At 43.2% G+C, this 25051-nt stretch overlaps 2 protein-coding genes across 4 annotated transcripts in view; one reads left to right on the plus strand and one right to left on the minus strand.

The window, feature by feature from the left end:
• The window catches only part of HELZ (helicase with zinc finger), a 179721-nt gene extending 156655 nt beyond the window's left edge, over positions 1–23066 (minus strand). The window contains exons 1-3 of one of the 3 annotated variants that reach the window (XM_025362530.1): positions 22219–22275; positions 20857–20912; positions 16620–16676 (exon numbers count right to left, since the gene is read on the minus strand). The gene's annotated coding sequence lies outside the window, so the exon portion shown is untranslated. Of the gene's footprint in view, positions 1–16619; positions 16677–20856; positions 20913–22218; positions 22276–22884 lie in introns of those variants that run through there. The other 2 variants (XM_025362532.1, XM_025362531.1) reach the window with 2 other exon arrangements.
• Positions 21372–22935, plus strand: LOC112610142 (translation initiation factor IF-2-like). Its single transcript, XM_025363479.1, has 3 exons — positions 21372–21476; positions 21839–22279; positions 22561–22935. The coding sequence occupies exons 1-3, from the start codon at positions 21372–21374 to the stop codon at positions 22933–22935; spliced, it is 921 nt and encodes a 306-aa protein (XP_025219264.1).
• Positions 23067–25051: the final 1985 nt, after the last annotated feature.

Consider the following 25051-nt stretch of genomic DNA (forward strand, 5'->3'; position numbering starts at 1 on the left):
CACTAATGTAGGAAGAAGCATCACATTCGCTCATTGCTGAGGTCCACCCCATCTGTCTTGACTCTTTCTCTTCCTGTTAAAAATTATCCAAACTTGGCTGGGCGTGGAGGCTGACGCCTGTAATCCCAGCCCTTTGGGAGGCAGAGGCAGGTGGATCACAAGGTCAGGAGATCAAGACCATCCTGGCTAACACAGTGAAACCCTGTCTGTACTAAAAATACAAAAAATTAGCTGGGTGTGGTGGCACGCGCCTGTAGTCCCAGCTACTCGGGAGGCTGAGGCAGGAGAACTGCTTGAATCCAGGAGGCAAAGGTTGCAGAGAGCTGAGATTGTGCCTTTGCACTCCAGCCTGGGCAACAGAGCACAACTCCTTCTCAAAGAAAAAAAAAATTATCCAAACTTCTATCAAAAGAACATAAAACACTAATTTCCTGCAAACTCCTATCCCTATGAGAAACACTGACTTGGAGGATGTGACTTCACAAGCAAGACAGCTGAAATCAGAAACCAGCACTCTAATCCAAATCCACTAACTCCTCTGATCTGCTGCTGACCTATAAAAAGAGACTAATACCATGCAATGAACATTAGTTGTTTTGCCACCAAATACCCATTCCCTTTCCTGGGAATAAAAGCCCACAATTTCCCTTTGAGAATTCACCTCCCCCCATCTCTCAGACCATGTGGTTCCTGTGCGGAGTGGCATGTGACACTAACTGGCCAATATGAGCCTCACAGTCCTGAACACAGGGATTGGCTCAGGGTAGGACATATGACCCTGTAAGAGCCAATGAGACACCACGAGACTTGCTGAGGCTTCTGGGAAGGAAACTGATACTCCTTCCAGCTGAATGTAAATTCTGAGAAGCTACAGGTGGTTGAATATACCGCAGCCATTTTTCTTACAGTGTCAGCAACTGAAGTCTATACAAGAAAAAGCAGAGCTGATTCACAGGGAGAAACTGAGTCCTGATGACATCACCTGACCCCTGAATCCAGCTCTGGCTAGCTGTGCCTGGACTTCGAAGTTAGGTAAGCCAAGAAACTTTTTTCCAGCTGAAGTCAGTTTAGGTTGATATTTCAGGCAGTTGGAACCAAGACAGTCTTAACTTAGATAATCTGATCAGTACCAAATGAGCTGATAATTGTCTTGTAAAACAGTGTATACACGATTATTAATAACAATGATGTTATTTATTACTAATAACAGTAAGTGTAAAAAGAAAAAATAAGTGAGTATGGGAGACAAATGGCTTAGTGTGATATATGATTCTTCTGTGTCTTAAAAATATAAGCCGGCCGGGCGCGGTGGCTCAACCCTGTAATCCCAGCACTTTGGGAGGCCGAGGCGGGTGGATCACGAGGTCAGGAGATCGAGACCATCCTGGCTAACATGGTGAAACCCCGTCTCTACTAAAAATACAAAAAACTAGCCGGGCGTGGTGGCGGGCGCCTGTAGTCCCAGCTACTCGGAGGCTGAGGCAGGAGAATGGCATAAACCCGGGAGGCGGAGCTTGCAGTGAGCCGAGATCGCGCCACTGCACTCCAGCCTGGGTGACACAGCGAGACTCCGTCTCAAAAAAAAAAAAAAATATAAGCCTAGCTTTCCGTGCCCATAGTGCTCACACAAACACGGTAAACGTTGCTAAAACCCACCAGACTTTCTGTAAGAAGTGTGGCAAGCACCAACCCCACAAAGTGACACAGTACAAGAAGGGCAAGTATTCTCTGTATGCCCAGGGAAAGCAGCATTATGACAGGAAACAGAGTGGCTCTAGTCGAAAAACTAAGCCGATCTTCCAGAAAAAGGCTAAAACTACAAAGAAGACTGTGCTAAGACTTGAGTGTGTTGAGCCCAAACAGATCTAAGAGAATGCTGGCTATTAAAAACATCTAAGCATTTTGAACTGGAAGGAGATAAGAAGAGAAAGGGTCAAGTGATCCAGTTCTACGTGTCTTTTATTATGAAGACAACAAAATATTGAGTTTATGTTCAAAAAATATTATACATACATATATAAGCCCAAAGCATTTGTTTTAACAACTTATAAAGTTACTTCAGTAATAACAACAAGCTTTTACTGAATGTTCATTGTCGATTACATGTACATAACCTAATTTAATCCTCACAATGAGCCTATAAAGTAGATATTAGAATTGTTATTATTATCATTCCCATTCACAGATGAGGAAACTGAAGCACAGAGTTAACTTACTGGGTAAGTTAACTTACCCAGTAAGTTAACTCTCCCAGTTACACTGTAAATGACAGAGGCAGGATTCAAGTCAAGGCAGTCCAACAACTCCTACTTTTAGCCATGACACTGATTCTGAGCCCACAAGCAGCTAAGGTTCTAATGCTGTTCCAATGGAGTAAAAACTCAAAGTCCAGCACTCCCAAAAGCACCAAATGTGACAGTAAAACATCATCTTTTAATTCTGAAACAGAGTTAACATAGTTCTGCATTATCAAAAGTATGTCTGTGTTAATAACCACAACGTTAGTGATTACCATTTTAAAAAATGTAAACACACACACACACACACACACACACACACACCCCTAAGCCAATTATCTCCTTGGTTAAGCAAAAGTCCTATGTGTCTCAAGATGAAGGAGTGTATTAATTAGTACCATCTTTCCATAAAATGGTAAGAATTTGCATTCTTCCACAAAAGTCAACTTTCAGAGAGTATCCAATCCATAAGTTACTTTTTACCACTTTTATAAAACAGAAACTTATTCTAAAATTGATTCATCTTAGCACAATCTGACAAAAGAGAAAAATGGATACATTTTCCCAAAATTAAACATTTTTGTACTATGAAAGACACTGTTAAAAGAATGAAAGACAAGCTAGAGACTGGGAGAAATTTTGTGCAAATCACTTATCTGAAAAAGGATTCAGGTCTGAACATATAAAGAACTCCCAGCCGGGTGCGGTGGCTCACACCTGTAATCCCAGCACTTTGCAGGTGAATCACCAGGTCAAGAGATCAAGACCATCCTGGCCAACATGATGAAATCCCATCTCTCCTAAAAATACAAAAATTATCTGGGCATGGTGGCGTGCACATGTAATCCCAGTTACTCGGGAGGCTGAGGCAGAAGAATCGCTTGAACACAGGAGGCGGAGGTTGCAGTGAGCCGAGATTGCACCACTGCACTCCAGCCTGGCGACAGGGCAAGACTCCATCTCAAAAAAAAAAAAAGAAAAAAAAAGAACTCCCAACAGTCAACAAAAAAACAAATAAAATCTCAAAAGATTTCAACAGATACTCCGCAAAGAGGATATAAGGATAACAAACAAGCACATAAAAGGATGTTCAATGTTATTAATCATTAGGGAAATGCAAACTAAAGCCATGATTAGATACACTACATACCTATCAGAATGGCTAAATTAAAAATAATTGATAACACCAAGTGATGTACAGTAATTGGAACCCTTATACATTGCTAGTAGGAATATAAAATGATTTAGCCACTCTGGAAAAAGGGTTTGCAGCTTCTTATAAAATCAAATACACACACTACACTATATGACCCAGCAATCCCCTTTGCCCCTCAGATACCACAGAGAAATGAAAACTATGTTCACACAAAGATCTGAACACAAATATTCATAACAGCTCTATTCATAATTGCTAAAAAGTGGAAACAACTCAAATGTCCTTTAATGAGTGAAGAAACAGACCTCTTTGTGATATAAAACTACTCAGCAATAAAAAGGAACAAGCATTCAATATATGCAATAACGTGAAATAATCTCAAAAACATTATGCCACATAAAAGACCCCAGTCTCAAAAGCTGACGTACTGTATGATTCCATTTCTTACCTCAAAAAGATGAAACTACAAAAATGAAGAACAGATCAGTGGTTGCGAGCAGGTATAGGTTGGGTAGGGGTAACTATGAAAGAATAGCATGAGGAGTTTTTAGGGTGATGACACTGCCCTGTATCCTGACTGGGTGCACATGTGTTAAATTAGTAAAACTGTATAGCAAAAAACATCAATTTTACTGCATGTTAATTTTATGATAATATTGTAAAAATTATTTTTAAAATATGAATCTGAAAGTCACATTTGATTTTTTTTTTTTTTTTTGAGACGGAGTCTCGCTCTGTCGCGCAGGTCGGAGTGCAGTGGTGTGACCTCAGCTCACTGCAACCTCCGCCTCCTGGGTTCAAGCAATTCTCCTGCCTCAGCCTCCCCAGTAACTGGGACTACAGGTGCACACCACCACACCTAGCTAATTTTTGTATTTTTAGTAGAGAAGGGTTTCACCATGTTGGCCAGGATGGTCTCGATCTCTTGACTTTGTGATCCGCCCGCCTCGGCCTCCCAAAGTGCTGGGATTACAGGCGTGAGCCACTGCACCTGACCGATATGATTTTTTAAAACTAAAAAGGAGATACAGCAGGATAAGCGTGCTACGAATAAACAGAAAACCCATGCACTTCCCTTCCTGCATATGTAGGTTTTAGAGGCAAGAATGGAGCCTCAGAAAGAACCTCTCCAAAAGGAACAATGATTGAGCTCACTTGGCAAAAAATGTAGAATACTTCTGAAGAACTCCATCATAGCTAGATGGCTGGTCCAGGACCAAAAGTAAATGCTGGAAGAAAAACAAAATCAATCTTTCCACTCCAAACCTCTGTCTGTGACAGTAAGAACCACCAGACCACCTTGAAATCAAGTCATGAAATATAATTTCATTTTAAAAATCAGTTATATTCCTCAAATTAACTTCTCTTGTTAATGTAGTTATAGTCTTCTTTGATCTCAAAAAACCAAATCCTTTGTTAACAGAGAGCCTTTAAGCAAAAGTAAACTGACCAAATAGCAAGAGACCACAGTAGTAACTAAAATTTCTTCTATCTAAATTCAAGATGATTTCTGCATCTCTGTCTTATACATTTGCCTATTAGAAAAAATATATGTATCTACCACACAATTAACTTAGGTGCAATGAATTAGACTGCATTTCTAAAGGTTTTAGAAGACTGACGAATTACATTAAACATCATCACTCTCTTCTTTGACAGAAATTACTAACACCCGTAATTGGTTCTTAATCAGACCCCAAGATATCTTTACTTATTAGACTATATAAACAATAAAACTTAAAGGACAAATATAATAAAATGCACATTTCATTATATAACAAAACAAAAATTTAAATCAGAAGAATTGCTAGAAAAAATTGGATATCCACATTTCTTAAGTTAGTTATTTGCCATTAATTCTTCTAATTGTTTTCCTTGTGGAAATTAGGTTACTAACCTGAAACTAGAAAGTAAATACACTTTGGGTGGCCCAGGCAGGCAGACTGCTGAGCTTAGGAGTTCGAGACGAGCCAGGACAACATGGTGAAACCCCGCCTCTACCAAAAATACAAAAAATTAGCTGGCAGTGGTGGCACACACCTGTAGTCCCAGCTATTTGGAAGCTGAGACACAAGAATCACTTGAACCCTGGAGGCAGAGGTTGCAGTGAGCAGAGTCAGCAGAGATCATGCCACTGAACTTCAGCCAGGATGATAGAGCGAGACTTTGTCTCAAAAAAAAAATTTTTTTATTGTGACAAAAGATAGAAAAGCCAAATTGATACATCATTATTATTATTATTATTATTATTAGAGACAGAGTTTCACTCTTGTCGTCCAGGCTAGAGTGCAATAGCATGATCTCGTGATCTTGGCTCACTGCAACCTCTACCTCCCGGGTTCAAGAGCTTCTCCTGCCTCAGCCACCCAGGTAGCTGGGATTACAGGCATGCACCACCACACCTGGCTAATTTTTATTTTTAGTAGAGATGGGGTTTCTCCATATTGGTCAGGCTGGTCTCAAACTCCCAACCTCAGGTAATCTACCCGCCTCAGACTCCCAAAGTGCTGGGATTACAGGCATGAGCCACTGCACCCAGCTGATACATTATTAAAATAACCCAAGTGAAGAGGAAGAAAGCCTATCAGAATGTGCCCCTTTCCCCACTGAGCAGCAAGGCCCTGGTGAGCCAGTGTGGCCAAGGTGTATCATGCTTCCACATGGAGAAAAAGTATTACTTTCGAGATGGCACAATAACTCTGAAATGTCTATAAAATAATGTCAAAGCTCATTAACAGATATCTGGGCCACCACCAATCTGGCTACAACCTAACTTGCCCATTACCCCAACACAGGTCCCAAGTACATAGTCAGGCCTCTGAGATACTGATAACATTGTTCCCTCTGTCCAGAACATCCTTTCCTCACCTCTCTCTGGACCTAAATCTACCCAGATTTTAACAAATGCTTCAAGATCTACTTCTCTAAGATGCTCTCCTCCCAAAACTAAAATAGCATTACTTCCTATAGAATTAATTGGCCTCTGAATCATCTATTATCTTGAATTAAATGTATTGTGTAAAATGCCTTATCTGCCCAACACAACTATCTTATAAATTAGAGTCCATTTTACACCATTTTTATCCCCATGACAACCATTTAATTCACTAAAACCATTCCATAAATAATTAAATTTCCCAAAGATGACCTAAAATAGCCTAAATGCCAAGCATACCAAGAACTGTCCTATACCACATTCAGTTCTCATTAGCATGTCAAGTCACAAAGAGGCATGTTGTATTACCTTTAAGTTCATCTGCATTTTTCCAAAACTGGAATCTATATGGTCCTATAGTATACACAGGCAAAATATTCTGCAAAGTAGTTTTACTCATTGTACGGTGCTTACTATTCAGTCAGACTTGCATTTTTCGCTAAAACATGAAATCACTGAGTATGCACGAAGCATTAGAAGAGAGACTAAGCCTACAGAGAAGAAAACTAAAAACTAAGATCATCAACCATGCTCTATTTTGAATAATCACTTTCATAAAGAGGTAAATTCTCTTAAATTTCAGAATAAATGGAATTTAGTAGAGTATAAACTGTTTCAAATACATAAAATAAATATTCTGATGGGTCTTCTGCCATCTGCTTTAGTGACTGAGATAAACTGAATTTTCTAAAAATTATATCAACAGCTAAAATTGAGATTTTTTTTTTTCCATCTATTACTTTGATTTTTCCTGATCCATTTTTCAGGATTTCCAGCAGTTCTGGAGCTTCAAGAATTCCAAATTATTTCTTCAAGAGTTTGAGCCTCTTCCCAAATCACTTAACATGCTTATTAATTTAAAAGATATGAAGAAACAAAAAAGCCACACTTAAGAAGCAAGCAAGGCTGGGCACAGTGGCTCATGCCTGTAGTAATCCCAGTATTTTGGGAGGCCGAGGTGGGCAGATCACGTGGTCAAGAGATGGAGACCATCCTGGCCAACATGGTGAAACCCTGTCTCTACTAAAAACACAAAAATTAGCCGGGGTTGGTAGCACATTCCTGTAATCCCAGCTACTTGGGAGGCTGAGGCAGGAGAATCACTTGAACCTGGGAAGCAGAGGTTGCAGTGAGCTAAGATCGCGGCATTGCACTTCAGCCTGGCGGCAGAGTGTGACTCCATTTCAAAAAAAAAAAAAAAGGCAAGCAAGCAAATTATACTAAAAGACTGACTTCTAGAAAACGTTACTGCTTGCCAAGAAAATTGTATTACTATAAAACATTGTCTATTCTTTTTATTTCTTGATTTTCCCTTCCAGATTATCTGTGTAGACACAGAATCATATTACTACCACCACCACTACTATCACAGCCCCTTAAAAGCCATCTTCAATTTACCAACAGATTATGTTCTAATGCTGTATTTTCAAATCAGACTTTAAAACTCAGAACAGAGTCTTCTATACAATGTTAACAATAAGGTTACTGGGAAGATCTGAAGTGACAAAAGCAAGTTATAAAATAATATATATGGTATAATCCCATTTTGTAAGTAAAAACAAACATTATAAAATAATTGTCATCTCATTTTTGTAAAACATGTTAAGTACTGAATATTTTGCATAAGAAAATCAGGAAGAGGCCGGGCGCGGTGGCTCAAGCCTGTAATCCCAGCACTTTGGGAGGCCGAGACGGGCAGATCACGAGGTCAGGAGATCGAGACCATCCTGGCTAACACGGTGAAACCCCGTCTCTACTAAAAAATACAAAAACTAGCCGGGCGAAGTGGCGGGCGCCTGTGGTCCCAGCTACTCGGGAGGCTGAGGCAGGAGAATGGCGTGAACCCGGGAGGCGGAGCTTGCAGTGAGCTGAGATCCGGCCACCGCACTCCAGCCTGGGCGACAGAGCCAGACTCAGTCTCAAAAAAAAAAAAAAAGAAAAAAAAAAGAAAATCAGGAAGAATGAGAAACAGTCTAATCATGAAGAAAATATCAGAGAATCCCAAACTGAGGACCATTCTATTAAATATCTAAATAGCACTCCTGAAAACTGTCATGAAAAACAAAGTCTGAGAAGCTATCACAGCCCAAAAAAGACTAAGAAGACAAAATCACTACATTCATTGCAGGATTCTGGATAGATTCTGGAACAGAAAAAGGACATTAGTGGGAAAACTGGTGAAATCCAAATAAAGTCTAAAAATTAGTTAATAGAAATGTACCAACAATGGTTTCTTATATTTGACAAACATGCCATGGAAACTTAAGACATTAACAATGGGGGAAACTGGGTAAAGAGGTTATGAGAACTCTGACCTGCGTGTCTAACTTTTCTGTAAACCTAAAAGTATTCCAAAATTAAAAGCTTACTACAGGCTGGGTGCAGTGGCTCATCCCTGTGATCCCAGCACTTTGGGAGGCCGAGATGGGTGGATCACTTGAGATCAGGAGTTCAAGACCAGCCTGGCCGACATGGTGAAACCCTGAATCTACTAAAAATACAAAAATTAGCCAGGCCTGGTGGCAGGCGCCTGTAATCCCAGCTACTCAGGAGGCTGAGGCAGGAGAATTGCTTGAACTCGGAACTCAGGAGGGGGAGGTTGCAGTGAGCCGACATCACAGTGTACTCCAGCCTGCGACAAAGAGCGAGACTCCATCTCAAAAAAAAAAAAAACTTTACTACAAAAATAAAAGTGGATATCTCCGGGTGATGCCATTACAGCTTTTTTATTCATCTGTATTTTATAATTTTTTTTTTTCAAGATGGAGTCTCGTTCTGCCACGCAGGCCAGAGTACAGTGGTGCAATCTCAGCTCACTGCAACCTCCGTCTCCCAGATTCAAGCGATTCTCCTGCCTCAGCCTCCCAAGTGGCTGGGATTACAGGCACGCACCACCATGCCAGGCTATGCCCGGCTAATTTTTGTATTTTTAGTAGAGACAGGGTTTCACCATGTTGGCCAGGTCGGTCTCGAACTCTTGACCTCGTGATCTGCCCGCCTCGGCCTCCCAAAATGCCAGGATTACAGGCGTGAGCCACTGTGCCTGGCATTGTATTTTATAATTTTTAACAAGCAGCAAGTTTTCATTGTCATGGAAAACAAAAAGACTTAGTCCCAAAAGACTTAAGTTAATTTGCCCAAAGACACAAAATGGAGGCAGCATAGCAATTCTGGAATTAGTCCTCTTTCTCTTTACTCCAGACCCCATGCAGAAACCTAAGAACATATCCTATTAAACTTTTTGACTCTCCATATTTGCTAATACACAAAATTTAAGGTCACCAAATTACTTTTGCTTCACCATTTGCTTCACTGTAATTGATGAAGAGGGAGGAAACAGATGAAACAACACAGAGAGCGGGTGAAGGTGGACGGGGTACACGGGCATTGATTACACTCTTCTTTCTACTTTTGTATGTCTGAAAATGTCCATAATAAAAAACTTTTAATGAAAAAATAACCAGCCTGGGCTGAGCATGGTGGCTCATGCCTATAATCCCAGCACTTTGGGAGGCCAAGGTGGGTGGATCACTTGAGTTCAGGAGTTCGAGACCAGCCTGGTCAACTGAGTGAAACCCTGTCTCTACTAAAAATATAAAAATTAGCTGGGCATGGTGGCACATGACTGTAATCCCAGCTACTGGGGAAGCTGAGGCAGGAGAATTGCTTGAACCCGGGAGGCTGAGGTTGCAGTGAGTCGAGAACGCACCATTGTACTCCAGCCTGGGTGAAGAAGCAAGACTCTGTCTCAAAAAAAATTTAAATAAATAACCAGCCTGGCCAACATGGTGAAACTCCATATCCACTAAAAATGCAAAAATTAGCCAGGTGTGGTGGCACACCCCTGTGATCCCAGCTACTCGGGAAGCTGAGGTGGGAGAATCACTTGAATCTGGGAGACGGAGGCTGCAGTGAGCTGAGATTGCACCACTGCACTCCAGCCTGGGTAACAGAGCGAGACCCCCATCTCAAAAAATTAAAAATAAAAATCAAAAAAGGAAAATAAAGTCCTCACTCCCCAACATAACTATGCCACTTCCTACTCTATTGAGCACTGTTGCCTGGGTGAGGAGACACCACTGCTGAGAACCTTCAGTATTTCTTGGTGTGAAGCAGAGAGAAGTCATGGACTGGGAATCTTGAAGCTTCCATCTTGGTTCTGCTTTAACTAATTGTGAGACCTCACTGATTCCTCTAACTTTTCAGGGCTCTAAACTTCCTTAGCTGTTGCCCCAATAAATCTCTGAAGTTTCTTCTAGGATTAAAACTCTGATTTCAACTTTCTACCAGCTCCTTAAACTCAACACAATCAAAACCAAATTCATCTTCATTCTAAACTCCTAAGAGCCATTCTCCCTCCTGACTTCCCTATTCTTTTTTTTTTCCTTAATGTCCCATTCTTCCAGCCACCCAACCATAAAAACCACAACCTCATCTCTAACTTGAGATGTAGAACTCAAGTTCTATATAAACCCGTCCCCGTCTCTACTAAAAATACAAAAATTAGACAGGCATGGTGGCGGGTGCCTGTAATCCCAGCTACTCAGGAGGCTGAGGCACGAGAACAGCTTGAACCCGGGAGGCGGAGGTTGCAGTGAGCTGAGAACACGCCATTGCACTCCAGCCTGGGCGAAGAAGCAAGACTCCGTTTCAAAAAAAAAAAAAAGAGAGAGACAGAACTCTGGGAGGCCAACGCAGGTGGATGGCTTGAGCTCAGGAGTTCAAGACCAGCCTGGGCAATGTGGCGAGACCCCATCTCTACAAAAAATAAAAAAGTTAGGTGGGCGTAGTAGCTCATGCCTGTAATCCCAGCTACTAGGGAGGCTGAGGCGAGAAAATCGCTTGAACCCAGGAGGCAGAGGTTGCAGAGAGCCGAGATCGAGCCACTGTACTTCAAAAAAAAAAGAAAGGGCCAGGCGCAGTGGCTCACGCCTGTAATCCCAGCACTTTGGGAGACCGAGGCGGGCGGATCACGAGGTCAGGAGATCGAGACCATCCTGGCTAACACGGTGAAACCCCGTCTCTACTAAAAATACAAAAAATTAGCTAGGCAGGCGCCTGTAGTCCCAGCTACTCGGGAGGCTGAGGCAGGAGAATGGCATGAACCCGGGAGGTGGAGCTTGCAGTGAGCGGAGATCGCGCCACTGCACTCCAGCCTGGGAGACAGCAAGACTAAGCCTCAAAAAAAAAAAAAAAAAAAAAACAGAGATACAGAATTAACTGTTCCCACCCTACCCCATCTAATTAGTCACCACATCTCTCCATTTAACCTCCAAAATAACTCTTGAATCCTTTCCATGGCCACCAACTCAATTCAGGCTCTCATCGCCCTACCTTAGACTACTAAGACTACGAACCCAACTAAAGGCCCTGTCTCTCAATTCTCTTCCCTACAATCCATCATACTCATCCTTACACTAACATTCAAGAAACTCCGAAGGCCAAGCATGGTGGCTCAGGTCTGTAATCCCAGCACTCTGGGAGGCCAAGTGCTTCAGGCCAGGAGTTCAAGACAGCCTGGGGAACACAGCATCCCCTAACTTTATAAAAAATGAAAATAAGAAAAAGTTAAATATTAAAAAAAAACCTCCACAAAACCCAGTCCTGATCTATTGGCAGTCTTACCTTCCATTATGTTCCTTTATGTATCCTAGGACCCAGGAAACTTGGATATGCAATTTCCTGACACCCACATTTCTGATATAACCCCCAGACTTCCCTCCAGAATGCCCTTTTCCCTTTGCTTCTCAGCTTCCTGGTGGTGTGATTTAAATGCCACCTCTTCAGTTGAAGTGTTCCCTGATATTCCCAAGGAGGTAGTATCGCTCCCTCCACTTAATCCCAAAGTACCTTGTATGGCCCCCTTCAATGGCTCCTATTAGTCCTTTCATTTGGGGGTGCCCCCATTCTCTCTCCAGATAATTATTAGTTCCTTGTCAACAGAACAATGTTTCCTTTATCTTTGGATCCCTCAGAACAGAGCTTCTCAAAGGGTGTGTCATGGCACACTGGTATGCCCTGAATGAGTTAAAGATGGCCTAGACAGTTGTGGTCTTCTCAGCAATCCAAGCAGCCACAAATAGAAGGCCAGGCACGGTGGCTCACGCCTGTAATCCCAGCACTTTGGGAGGCCGAGGCGGGTGGATCACGAGATCAGGAGTTCAAGACCAGCCTGAACAACACTGGTGAAACCCCATCTCTACTAAAAATACAAAAAATAGCAGTGCATGGTAGTGCTAGTCTGTAATCCCAGAATCTCAGGAGGCTGAGGCAGCAGAATCAACCTGAACCAGCGAGGCAGAGGTTGCAGTGAGTCAAGATCGTGTCACTGCACTCCAGCCTGGGCAACAGAGCGAGACTCCACCTCAAAAAAAAAAAAGAGAGAGAGACAACAGAAGCCAGAACCCACAAATGGTCAAGCCTCAAGCAGTGTCCTGCTTCAACCCAGCACATGCCATCACAAGAACTCGAGAACCACTCAGAGGTCACAGTGATACAAAGGGGCTCACAGCAGATGCCCAATAAATACTTGCTGAACTGAATCCTGGAATAATCCATCTGTTCCCCTTCAACCACTCTTCCCAAGATCATTTATCATTTCGACCATACTCTCTTATAAACAATTTTTACTGACCATGTTATACCAGCTTTACCATTCAAAGCCTAAATAGTTAACTGCATAATACAGCAACAGATATCAACAAACAATTCACCATAAAGAGGCTCAAATAGTTAAATTCAACATTATATAACAAATAAATGAAAGTGCCATTTTACACTATTAAATTCACAAAAACTTCTGAGGAAAAAATGGTTTTCTGTACTACTTATGGTAAAACAGGTATATCCATATCTCTTAAGAGCACAAACTGGTATAACACCCTTGAAAACAGTAGGACAATATATGTGAAGAGCCATAAAAATATTGATACCCTTGAACATAATAATAGACTCCAAAATTTATCCTTAAGATATCATTAGAAAAAATGCAACAATATCTACAGTGATGTAGATTAAAGTGTTAACTGAAAACCAGCCAGACAGCAGTATAAATACTTAACATAAAAAGACTTAGGTAAATTGTAGCATGACTTGATGAAATTATTTTTGCAGCCTTTCAATATATAAAGTTAAATTGTAAAATCTGTAAGATGTAAATGTTTCATGATATAGTAAGTTTTTAAAAATCAAACTATAGGCCGGGCGCGGTGGCTTAAGCCTGTAATCCCAGCACTTTGGGAGGCCGAGACGGGCAGATCACGAGGTCAGGAGATCGAGACCATCCTGGCTAACACGGTGAAACCCCGCCTCTACTAAAAAATACAAAAAACTAGCCAGGCGAGGTGGCGGGCGCCTGTAGTCCCAGCTACTCGGGAGGCTGAGGCAGGAGAATGGCGTGAACCCAGGGAGGCAGAGCTTGCAGTGAGTTGAGATCCGGCCACTGCACTCCAGCCTGGGTGACAGAGCGAGACTCTATCTCCAGAAAAAAAAAAAAAAAAAATCAAACTATAATGTATTATAATTTAAAATGAATTTTTAAAATGTATATTTTGAAATGAAAAGCCAAAAAGAAAATCAACTGTCTTAGGATAATAACCCAACATTTAATTTCTTTAATATCAATTTATTCAACATTAAGTAATAAAGTTCTACCCTACTGAGGAAACAAAGGGGTTCCAGGAAACAAGCTTGATAAAGTCTCAAAAGGACCACCCCTCCCTTCTACTGCTCACTTTGGCCTTGACTGAGTGTTTTCATACTCTCCTTGGTCATGATGACCTATAACTAACCCAAACCCAAATTTTCAAGGACCAGCCAACTGCCTCAATTGGTCCTCTGACCATCCCTATGAACCAGTGGAAGACAAGTCATGCAAAAAGAGCAACCACTCCAGAAACAAAGAACCTGATCAAGCGCGGTGGCTCACGCCTGTAATCCCAGCACTTTGGGAGGCCAAGGCGGGTGGATCACCTGAGGTCAGGAGTTCGAGACCAGTCTGACTAACATGGTAAAGTCCCAGCTACTAGGGAGGCTGAGGCAAGAGAATCGCTCGAACCCAACCCAGGAGGCAGAGGTGGCAGTGAGCCAAGATCCCACCAGTACACTCCAGCCTGGGTGACAGAGTGAGACTCTGTCTTGAAAAAAAAAATTTTTTTTTTTTACTTATTAGTTTAACATTTATTTACTACTTTAACAATTTACTTCTTTATTATTTTAACCAATCAGCAAGTACTCAGCCCAAGTTTCACTGTAAACCCTAAAAATATACCATATTGGCACACTAAAATCTCTGGGATTCTCAAGGCCAACTTGCTGACTTAGCAGTGAACTGTATCAGTTAAAAGGCAGTGTGGACTCAGACAAATCAAAGAACCAGGGGCCAGGAGACCTGAGAACAATTAAAAGCAAAATGTAGATAGTTTTTTTTTAACTACAAAAAACACAAAGCTAAAAAGTCCAGCTTAAACCAGATGAGTAAAAAAATTAGCTGGAGATACTTTAAGTCTTACATAGCCAAAGTGCAAAAGGGAGGATGGAAACTCATTTTATTAAGAGCTGAAGCTAGCCGGGCACAGTGGCTCACATATGTAATCCCAGCACTTTGAGAGGCCAAGGCGGGTGGATCACTTGAGGTCAGGAGTTCGAGACCAGCCTGACGAACATGGTGAAACCCTATCTCTAGTAAAAATACAAAATTAGTCAGGCGTGGTGGCGCACACCTATAGTCTCAGCTACTCAGGAGGCTGAGGCAGGAGAATCGCTTGAACCCAAGAGGCGGAGGTTACAGTGAGCTGAGATTGCCCCACTGCACTCCAGTCTCGGCAACGAGAGCGAGACTCCGTCTCAAAAAAAAAAAAAAAAAAAAAAAAAAGAGCTGAAGCATTCTGCAGATGAAGACAAAAGACAAGTATTGAAAATTCATGGCCAGCTATGGTGGCTCACACCTGTAATCCTGGCACTTTGATAGGCTGAGGCAGGTGGATCATGAGGTCAGGAGTTCGAGACCAGCCTGGCCAACACAGTGAAACCCCATCTTTACTAAAAATACAAAAAAATTAGTTGGGTGTGGAGGTGGGTACCTATAATCCCAGCTACTTGGGAGGCTAAGGTAAGAAGAATTGCTTGAACCTGGGAGGCAGAGGTTGCAGTGAGCTGAGATTGTGCCACTGCACTCCAGCCTGGGTGACAGTGCCAAGACTCCACCTCTCAAAAAAAAAAAAAAAAGAAAATTAATTAAAAAATAATTTTAGACCGGGTGTGGTGGCTCACGACTGTGATCCTGGCACTTTGGGAGGCCAAGGGGGGTAGATCACCTAAGGTCAGGAGTTTGAGGCCAGTCTGGCCAAAATGGTGAAACCCTGTCTCAACTAAAAATACAAAAATTAGCTGGGCGTGGTGGTAAGCACCTGTAATCCCAGCTACTCGGGAGGCTGAGGCAGGAGAATCACTTGAACCCAGGTGGCGGAGGTTGCAGTGAACCGAGATCGTGCCATTGCACTCCAGCCTAGGCGACAAGAGCGAAACTCTATCTCAAAAATAATAATAATAATAATTTTAACTCTGATGCTCACAAGGAAAGTATTAAAAGCCTTCTAATTTATTTCTGTAGTATTACCGTTTCCTAAGTATAATAATGAAAGATGAAGATACCTTAGTTGACCAAGAAGATTAATTACTGTGAAATAATAAATACTCAAGATTTAACTGTTTTTAATTAACAGGCATTGCAGTAAAAGGTAAGTAATCTGAAAGACTAATAGTACCAATAGAGGTAGTAGGACAACTAGGAAAAAAAGTTCAACCTTTTGTTTCTATTGATATGTTTGTTCTCAGTATTTAAATCCTCAAAACTGCAGATACATACAATCATTCATGACACTATGTAAACAGCAGATAACAGGAAAAACAATTCAATACTTAACCAAGTTCACTGAAGAACAAAGTAATCGCCACTCAAGAATGTTGACACAAAAACTGAAGGACCTCTCAAGTTCCAATAGCACACAGATAGGTTGAGCCCCTATGCAGTTACTCATCTGAACAGAAGTGGAAGATTAACCTACCCTCACTCTTTTCACACACACTAACCTGACAAGGTAGCAGGCAGTCTCTTGGGAGCTTGTTCATCATTCAGTCTGTTCCAGAAGTAACCGATTCCGTTAGGATCTGTGCCTTCAGGTTACCACCATTTCACTACAGCCCTACATCACTTCACCCTTGTCCCACCTTATTCTTTCAGGCATTATAAAATTCTTGTTTTCTAAATAAACTTCTCCTAAACCTTACTCACCTGCAGTTCACTGCACTGGGTATCACCCAAATAGCCCATCAGAGCTCTTTATAATTTCTGAAAGACAAAGAAGAAAGTTTTTTTAATACATAGTAGAAAACACCATTCACCAAGGTATCATTCCAAAGCATGTGGTCTTTTGGTCCACACTAGTTCAATAAAATGTAGCATGACCAGCACTGGACCAAGAGTCTTGAGATAAGCCTCCAAAGATTAAAAACAAGCTTGGTTTAATGTTGCTACTACTGAGCTGTGTGACCTTGAGCAACTCATTTAATTTCTTCAGGCCTAAATTTCCTTATCTGGAAAATAAGTCACTCAGACTAGCTAGAGAAAGAAGAGCACAGGCTTTCCAGAAAGAACACCAGCTCCACTACTTTACTGGTCTCGTGACATTACGTTAGTTGAGTCACACTTAAGCCTGAATTTCTTCCTTTGTAAAATGGAAATACCTATCTCGTGAGTTGCTATGAGAATTAAAGGAGATGATGAGTTATAAAAAGCCTATAGTAAATATATTGTGCAGCTTATCTTAAAATTCAACAGATGGTAATTCATTACTACCATTAACCCCCACCAGCCCTAACATTACATGAATTCAATTCACGCATATTTCTTTTAAAAGATCAACAAATCAAAACTTTACCAACCTGACTAAAGAATTAACTGTTTTCGTGTTTCACAATTCAAATTACAGTTATCTTAAGCTGATGGTAGTTTATCATTATTACTTATCACAGAAAATAAGAACAGCATAGTCCTTGCACAACATTCAAACTCTGGTTCAATGACCATGCCTTTTCTGACTTCTCACTCTACTTCCACACTGCCAGAATATCTCAGGAATAGAGAGGTCTTCCAAAAGCTAAATGACACCCAGCTGTTTACCAGATTCAGCTCAGGGGAGCAGGACTAGAGACAGAGGAAGAACAGAGGCTTTTCTTTTTTTTAACCTTTTTTACTTTACGTACTTACGTACTGCTCAAATTTGTTTACCATAAGCATACAGGAGTTTTGCATAAAAGTAAGTAAGTTTTTTAAATTATATTAGTTAAACACGTTGCCTACTGACAGGAAGCTCGCATTACAGGATATTTTCATCACAACAAAGATAATTTCTGCAGAAGGAAGCAAAAAGGCAAATTCAGATGTGCCAAGAACACCTAAAATATGGCACAGAAATGACAAAAATCACAAACATTCACACTTCAGAACAGTTCAGTCAACAAAGATGCCATGCATTCTTTGAAGAACCTGACAATGAATCAAGTTCTTTTTTGTTCAAAGGCAAGAGGTATGTATACACTGCTTTACCAAACAACTTCCTGCTCTTACTTGGAGAAACTGACCCAGCACGATTCACAAGAGTAAACAAGTCGGTGTGACTGTTGGTATTAGATGAAAAACTTTCCATTTCTTTTAAATAATTAAAAGTTGACCAAAATAGTTATTACATGTATATATAAATAAAATTCTTCCTGTTACATCTACAGTGGTCTTTTAAAAAGAAGAATATTAACTTCTAATAGATTCAAGATTACCCAAAATTATTATCCCAGCCACCTTCAAAGCAATAAACTATCATGTTATATGCTGCTTCTAGCCAATGCTACAGAAGTAACCCTGACTGTACTCATCAACTGAAATGAATGGCAAGACAGTTTGTATGGCATACTCTCCACTTGTATCACTTTTCTTCTGGAAAACATTTCAAAACATTACTTAGAAATTCAATTACATCTGCTTACATCTGCATGTACATTCACCTAAGTTTATGAAAATTAAACCTAAAAATTTGCTTATAATTTTTTTAAGTAGTTGCTCCCCATCTCTTGGATAACTATTGTTGGTAAACTTCGCCTGAAATCTTCTATACATTTGAAACAAAAGGCAAAGGTCCTTATTTCTTGTATGGGGCCTGTATTTGGATCTTAGGGTCTCTGACAGACAATTAAAGACTAATCTACATTCAATATTAATGCCAAGCCTACTGCTTAAACAGAAAACACATGCATCTATCAGATCTGCCCTGCTTACTTGTAGGTCCCTCTGCACACTATTCTTAGCCTTTCATGAATATGCTGTAGATTTTTTAATTACACGAGGCCCTTTGCAAGTAAAAATTACTTTTCCTGTTGTTTTGGCATCACTCCAGTGAAAACTAGACAGTCTATAAATATATGCCAACTTTAAAACAATGCATTTTAATATCTATGGCATTAGAAAATAAAAACTTCTTGTTAACAAATGCAATAATCAAGCTTACCAGCTAATAGAAAGGTACTTACTCCCAAAAACTACAGCCTTACCTAAAAATAGTGTCAGCCAAAAGGACAGACTAAAAAAGCTATATCTTTATTCAGCTCAGAGACACAGACTTCTACCTCACCACAACCTTCAATACTATGGCATTTCCCATTTTAGAATACTCTGTGTAACAAGTTGTTCAGTGGCCAACCACTAACTTCACTTTGAAATGAATACTAACACTTCACATAGTCTACATGTGTGAGAACTGTGGAAAATGTCTTGACACAATTCAGGTCAAACAACACTAGCCACACAAGATTACCTAATTCTAAATATTCCATTTTAGACTACAAACAAACATCTCCATAGGGAAAAAGCAGACCACTGGCTCCTTTCCACAAAGTTATCTGTAGGTTTCAAAAAATAAGATAAGGCCAGGCATGGTGGCTCACGCATGTAATCCCAGCACTTTGGGAAGCCAAGGCGGGTGGATCACCTGAGGTCAGGAGTTCGAAACCAGCCTGACCAACATGGTGAAACCCTCTCTCTACTAAAAATACAACATTAGCCAGGTGTGGTGGCACATGCCTATAACCCCTACTTGGGAAGCTGAGGCAGGAGAATCGCTTGAACCTGGGAGGTAGAGGTTGCAGTGAGCTGAGATTGCACCATTGCACTCCAGCCTGGACAACAAGAGTGAAACTCTGTGTCAAAAAAAAAAAAAAAAGAAAAAAAAATCTATATATATAAAATTATAGATATATATAAAATCTATATATATAAAATATATAAAGTTCAAATTGGGAGGTCTAAGGCAGGAATATGCCTCCATCTGCAAAATAAAAATAAATTTTAAAATCCATATTTGCTCTGTCAAAAATAAAAATTATATGAAATAAACATAAGCACTGCTGAGTTTCAAATACAAGAAAATGTAATATGTGCATTTACAAAAGTATCTTGGTTTATGTCTACCTTCCTCTCCTAAGTTTTTATTTTTTTAAGGCAAAATGTCAATTACATGCCTCAATCTAGAAAAAAAAAAGGACAGCTTATTCTTCTTAAACAGATGTTGTGATAGACATGAAAAATTTGTGAGGATTTCACAATCCAGAGGCCCAGATGTGTGGAGAGAGAGAAAGAAAAAAAAAAAAAAAACTGCAGTAACCAATAGATCACAATTACTTATGTTTTTCTAAAAAAAAAAAATTAGTAAAATATTTTAAGTTGAGAAAACTGCTTGTGAAAAATGTTAAAGTAGCAAACTTCTCTTCCTCTCTGTAGCACAGAAAACTATTCACTAACACTGTATCAATAATATCCTTTAAATCCAAAGCATTACAAATTAGATTAAATAAAGCAGTCTGAATTCACACACCATGTGTGATCAGGACATAATGACAAACTAGTCTTATCCCTAATAAGCTAAACAGATCTCAACACTATCATCTTTATTTCAAAATAATCATTAAAGAGAAAAGTACTACTCCATTTTTCAGAAAATAAAAGCAGGAGTGACTGACCTGCCTAATTCTTTCCAACGGAAAGGGTATACTTTACAAGAGTCCCACAAACCAGGTACACACAAAATCCATATACATAATCACCGGGACTAAACGTACAGTAGGTGATAGACACCAAAACACAAATAAAATTAAGACATCCAAGTAAAGTTACGCAAGAAAATTTGAATAGGCAAACTATAATTATCCCTGGTGAAGATACTGATCAAGAATAGCTGCAAGTAACATTTGGCTCTTAGTTAAGTACCACTATGTTTGAGTATGTTGGAGCAACTGAAAAGATTGGTACATTCAACATATTTTTCCTTTCTAAATCTAGCCCTGCCCATAGACCCATTTGACTGAGTGATATATTTGGAAAACAAAGATGGCCCCATCAAATTACTCAGTTTCAGCCCTACTCTCAGACGTTGATTAAAATAAAGAAAGAAAAAAAAGGAAATTATTTTCAACTGCAGTCTCACCTTACACATCTCACCAGCACTGTAGTTCATTAGTGATCAATTACTTCATCCAATTCCTGAGGCAAATAGAAAAGATGTGTCTATACAACACCAGTAACAGACATTATCAGCAGCAAACATTTTATCAGCCTGAAGTGAAAGGGCATCCACATTTAAAATGGAAAAAGTTACAAAAAATGGTACAGTGTGCAGCTTTGCAATGAGTCTTTTTTTTGACCTTAAAACATTTCCTTTCAGTAAGATAAAAGAATAGATTATACAATGCTCTTAAAACTCAAAAACATAACAAAGTCATCTTTTTTAACACGGGCTGACCTTACTTTCAAAAGCAGAAAGAAATGAAGGAGAGGAAATTTAGTTAATATGAGTTTGAGAGCAAAATTAAGAACAAACTAGGCAAGACAGACAACTCCTCCCTCCTTCCTCCGCTCCAGGAATCCACTGTCTCTGTGAAGTTACACTTTTTATTATATTAATGATTTGCCTGAAAAGTGTTAAGTTGTGAGGGAGAAGGAATGACAATTTTTGAATTGCAAACAAAACCTGAGAATCCCGATCCAAGAACAATCAGAGGATCCTGGCTTCCAGCCCTGTCTGAAGAATTCTCAGCAAAGGCGAGGGTGCAGAAGGCTCCAATAATTTGGGGGAGAGGAATCAAAGTTCCCTAGGTAAGACTGCAGTCTGTGAGCCCTTGAAAAGGGTACTGGAGTACTCTCAAGGAATCTCCAGGAAAAGAGAGCCTATCTTTATTTTTGTTGATGTGCTTGTGGGCCAAAGAGCATTTCCGAGGAGGGGGCGGGGAAAGGGGGGAAGAAAGTGAATCTCGGGCCGAGAGCCCTCCGCGGGGGAGGGAGGGGGCGCACCCCTGACCCACTTTTCCCGACGCCCCCGCTCCAGCCCCCGCCCCACCCGGTGTAAGTCCGAGCCCTGAGGGGGGGGCATCGAGCGGGGCGTGGGAGGCCCGCACGCTCCCCACCCCCAGCCGCGACCCGGAGGAGGGGAACGTGCCGGGAGGCTCGAGTCCCCCTCCCAGAGTGCCCCGGGCCAGAGAAACCTCCCGCTGGCTCCCGGGCCGGGCGTGCAAGGCCCCCTCTCCGGCCAGGGCCCAGGGCGCCGCAGGCCCCAGCGGAGGGGAAGGGGACTAAGTGGGGAAGAAGCTGTAAACAGCCCCAGCGTCCGGGCCTCGCCTCGAAGAGCCCCGCTTCCCAGGCCCCGCCGCGGGCCGCCCCGGCCCTCAGCCCGCCCCGGGGCCGCCGCGCCCGGGGTCCGGGACACCGGAGGGGAGTCGGGTCCCCTCCCCGGAGAGCTCCGGGAGCTCGCGGAGCGGCCCCAGGAGCAGAGAAGGGGGAAGTCAGGACTTACCTGTCATTACTTTCTACGCCATCTTGGATCCACTTGTCAACGTCCCCACAAAGCATTATGGGTAAGAAAGAGCCTTTAAAGTGACTCCCCCCGGCCCCCGACTCCCGCCTCCCGCCGCCGGCGCCGCCCCCTCCGGCCGCGCCTCCCGCCCGGAAAGTTGCCCCGGGTGGACCGCCGACCCCGGCGCCCGCAGCTGGCCCCCTCCCCTCCCCCGGGCTGACGGCATTGAAAATTCACCCGCATTTTTAAAACGTGGCTTTGGGGTTTTCTCTTTTTCTCCTGCCCCGGCCTCCCTGCCCCCACGCCCGGTCCTCCTGCCCCGCCGCGCTCCTGCCCGGGCAGACGCCCCGCGTCTGCATTGAATCAGCCCGAGGTTTCCTTGCCGCCGGCGACGCGGAGCTGCCCGCGGATTTATTTGTGCGCGTGGATGTAAGCCTTTCTGCTCCTGCGGCCGCGCTTCCAGGAAGCCAGCGAGCGGCCGGGGTCGCCTTCAGGGCCGGGCAGACCAGCTCCGCACCCGCCGCCCGGAGAGGTGCCTCTGCCCTGGGAAACCGCCCCGGGACCGCCGGGCTCCGGGAACTGGGAGGACGCCGTGTCCCCGAGTCCACCAGCGTCGAAGCACGATTTAAAAAAAAAGAAAAAAATGAGCCAAATGCAACTTTTTACCCCTTGTTTACTCTGCCTCCCGCGGTCTCCTCCTCCCGGCGGGTAACGTGATCCGCGACCCTCTAGGTGGGGACCCCTCCCCTAGGAATGTGGCTCCGGGCCCCGCGGATCCAGCCTGGGAGCGTCCGGGCTGCGGACTGTGACTCCGGGGCAGGTAATCCGGGGCGCGGGCTGCGGGCTGCAGGCGGGGCGGGGCGCGGAGGCAGCCAGGGCACGGGGGAGGGTCTCGGGCGGAGAGCAGGGTGCGCTGGTCCGGGTCCACCTGGCGGGCCGGGGGAGAACCGCGGGCGCCGCTGCAGCTCGGGAGGCTGGAAGTGGGGACGCCCGGTGTCTCCGGGCTAAGACCCGCTGCGCTGGAAAGTGCGGGGCGCCTTGGCGCGGGCCGAGGTCTGGGACCCGGGCGAGCACCCCCAGCCCGCCACCCACGCTGCTGCCGGGCATCCTCTCCCCGCGACACCGCGCCCGCTTTCGGCTGCGCGGGGAGAGCAGAGTACTGGCCCCGGCGTCCAGCCGCCCAGGTCCCCCCAGCAACGGAGGCCCCTTGGTCTGCCTCCGCCCGCGCTCTCCCCAGAGCCTCTGGTCCCTGCTTTGCTGTCTTTGAAGGCCTGCTCCAGTTGCTTTTTTTTTTTTTTCCAAGCGAGTTTTTACAAGGAGATACCCAAAAGAAAATTCTCCAAGACAGGAATGTTTGCGAATTGTATTCGGTACAAAATGCTGTTTAACGGCTCTCTCTTTAAAAGAACGCAGACGCACTGGCATTAAAACCCCCTTTCGGTGCACGGGGAGGGCCTGGGGCCTTGGGTCTACCCGAGGGTTTTACGCTCCTCCGGACGCTATCAGCGGCCTCACTAGAAACGTGGACGGTGGCAGACAGGAGCCCTGCCCCTGGGGAGTCAAAAACTCCACCAGGCAATTGTCCCGGTCTGATGAGACGAGTGAGGTGTAGACACATTAAGGGATTGGCCCCGGGTCACTCGTGAAGGAGGGAACGAGGTAGTGAGTCATTCCCAGCCAAGAACGCAGCGTGCTGGGGAGCAACCTCCCCTGAGTCACCCGCTTCTCACCTCGGAATAAGTGGAGAAACTGGAGCCTGGACCCAGGTTCTTAGACGGCCCAGCCAGGTAGCCACCAAGGGCATGGGCTGGGCTGGGGGGTTGGCAACACCCCACCTGCTGGAAAAGGGAATGCTTTAGGCTCCAACGTCTCTTTCCAGAGTACCCCAGTTGCTTATTTTCCAATTCCTCTTTTGCACTTATTTAGCCACTGGCATGCACTGACTTAATGGTGGTTTTGTTTGCATGGCACCTTTCTGTGTGTGCTCTGAGTTGACTATTAGGTTAATGCAAAAGTAATGACAAAAGTCGCAATGACTTTTGCACCAACTTAAGTAAACAGGAAATAAGCTGAGGGCAAGGACTGTGTCTCCCAAACACGTTTCTTTGATAGGCAGCCTTTCTTTGCCTTGTATAGGCATTGACCCAAATAAGTGTTCAGTTTGTGTGACTGTCTAACCCATTCACTGCCTGCAGTGTGTGTATCCAAGCCCAACCTTGTCAAATACACAGTTTGTGTGCCTGAGGTGGGATGGCCTGCTGACTCTTCTCCCTGCCCCTCCTGGATACCTACAATTCGTCCTCCACCTGACCAACACTGTGACATTTGATGAATGTAAATCAAACCTAGACTCCTCTGCTGAAACCCTGGAGTAAAACCCAAATTCCCAACCATGGCCTACAAGCTCCTTTGTGAGGTGGTCCCGCCTTCCCTCACCAGCAGGGGTCCAGGCTGGCCGCCTCTCTTTCCCTGCAGCGCCCCAAGCTTCCTTCCAGTGAGAACCCTATTGCCCCAGATATTCTGATCATCTTTTCTTTTTTCTGTTTTTTTGTTTTGTTTTGTTTTGTGTTTTGTTTTTTGTTTTTTTTGACGGAGTCTTGCTCTGTTGCCCAGGCTAGAGTGCAGTAGCGCAATCTCAGCTCACTGCAACCTCCGCCTTCCAGGTTCAAGCTATTCTCTGCTTCAGCCTCCTGAGTAGCTAGGATTACAGGCACCCACCACCGCGCCTAGCTCATTTTTGTATTTTTAGTAGAGACAGGGTTTCACCATTTTGGCCAGGCTGGTTCCGAACTCCTGACCTCGTGAGCCACCCGCCTCGGCCTCCCAAAGTGCT

The sequence above is a fragment of the Theropithecus gelada genome, chromosome 16 (genome assembly GCF_003255815.1).
Source record: "Theropithecus gelada isolate Dixy chromosome 16, Tgel_1.0, whole genome shotgun sequence".
NCBI classification, from domain to species: domain Eukaryota; kingdom Metazoa; phylum Chordata; class Mammalia; order Primates; family Cercopithecidae; genus Theropithecus; species Theropithecus gelada.

Coding starts and splice junctions, on each gene's coding strand:
- LOC112610142 (XM_025363479.1), top strand. CDS start 21,372: ATGACAATTTTTGAATTGCAAACAAAACCTGAGAATCCCGATCCAAGA. Junction 21,477..21,838: donor AATTCTCAGCAAAGGCGAGG/GTGCAGAAGGCT, acceptor CCCCACCCCCAG/CCGCGACCCGGAGGAGGGGA. Junction 22,280..22,560: donor GTCCCCACAAAGCATTATGG/GTAAGAAAGAGC, acceptor CTGCCCGGGCAG/ACGCCCCGCGTCTGCATTGA.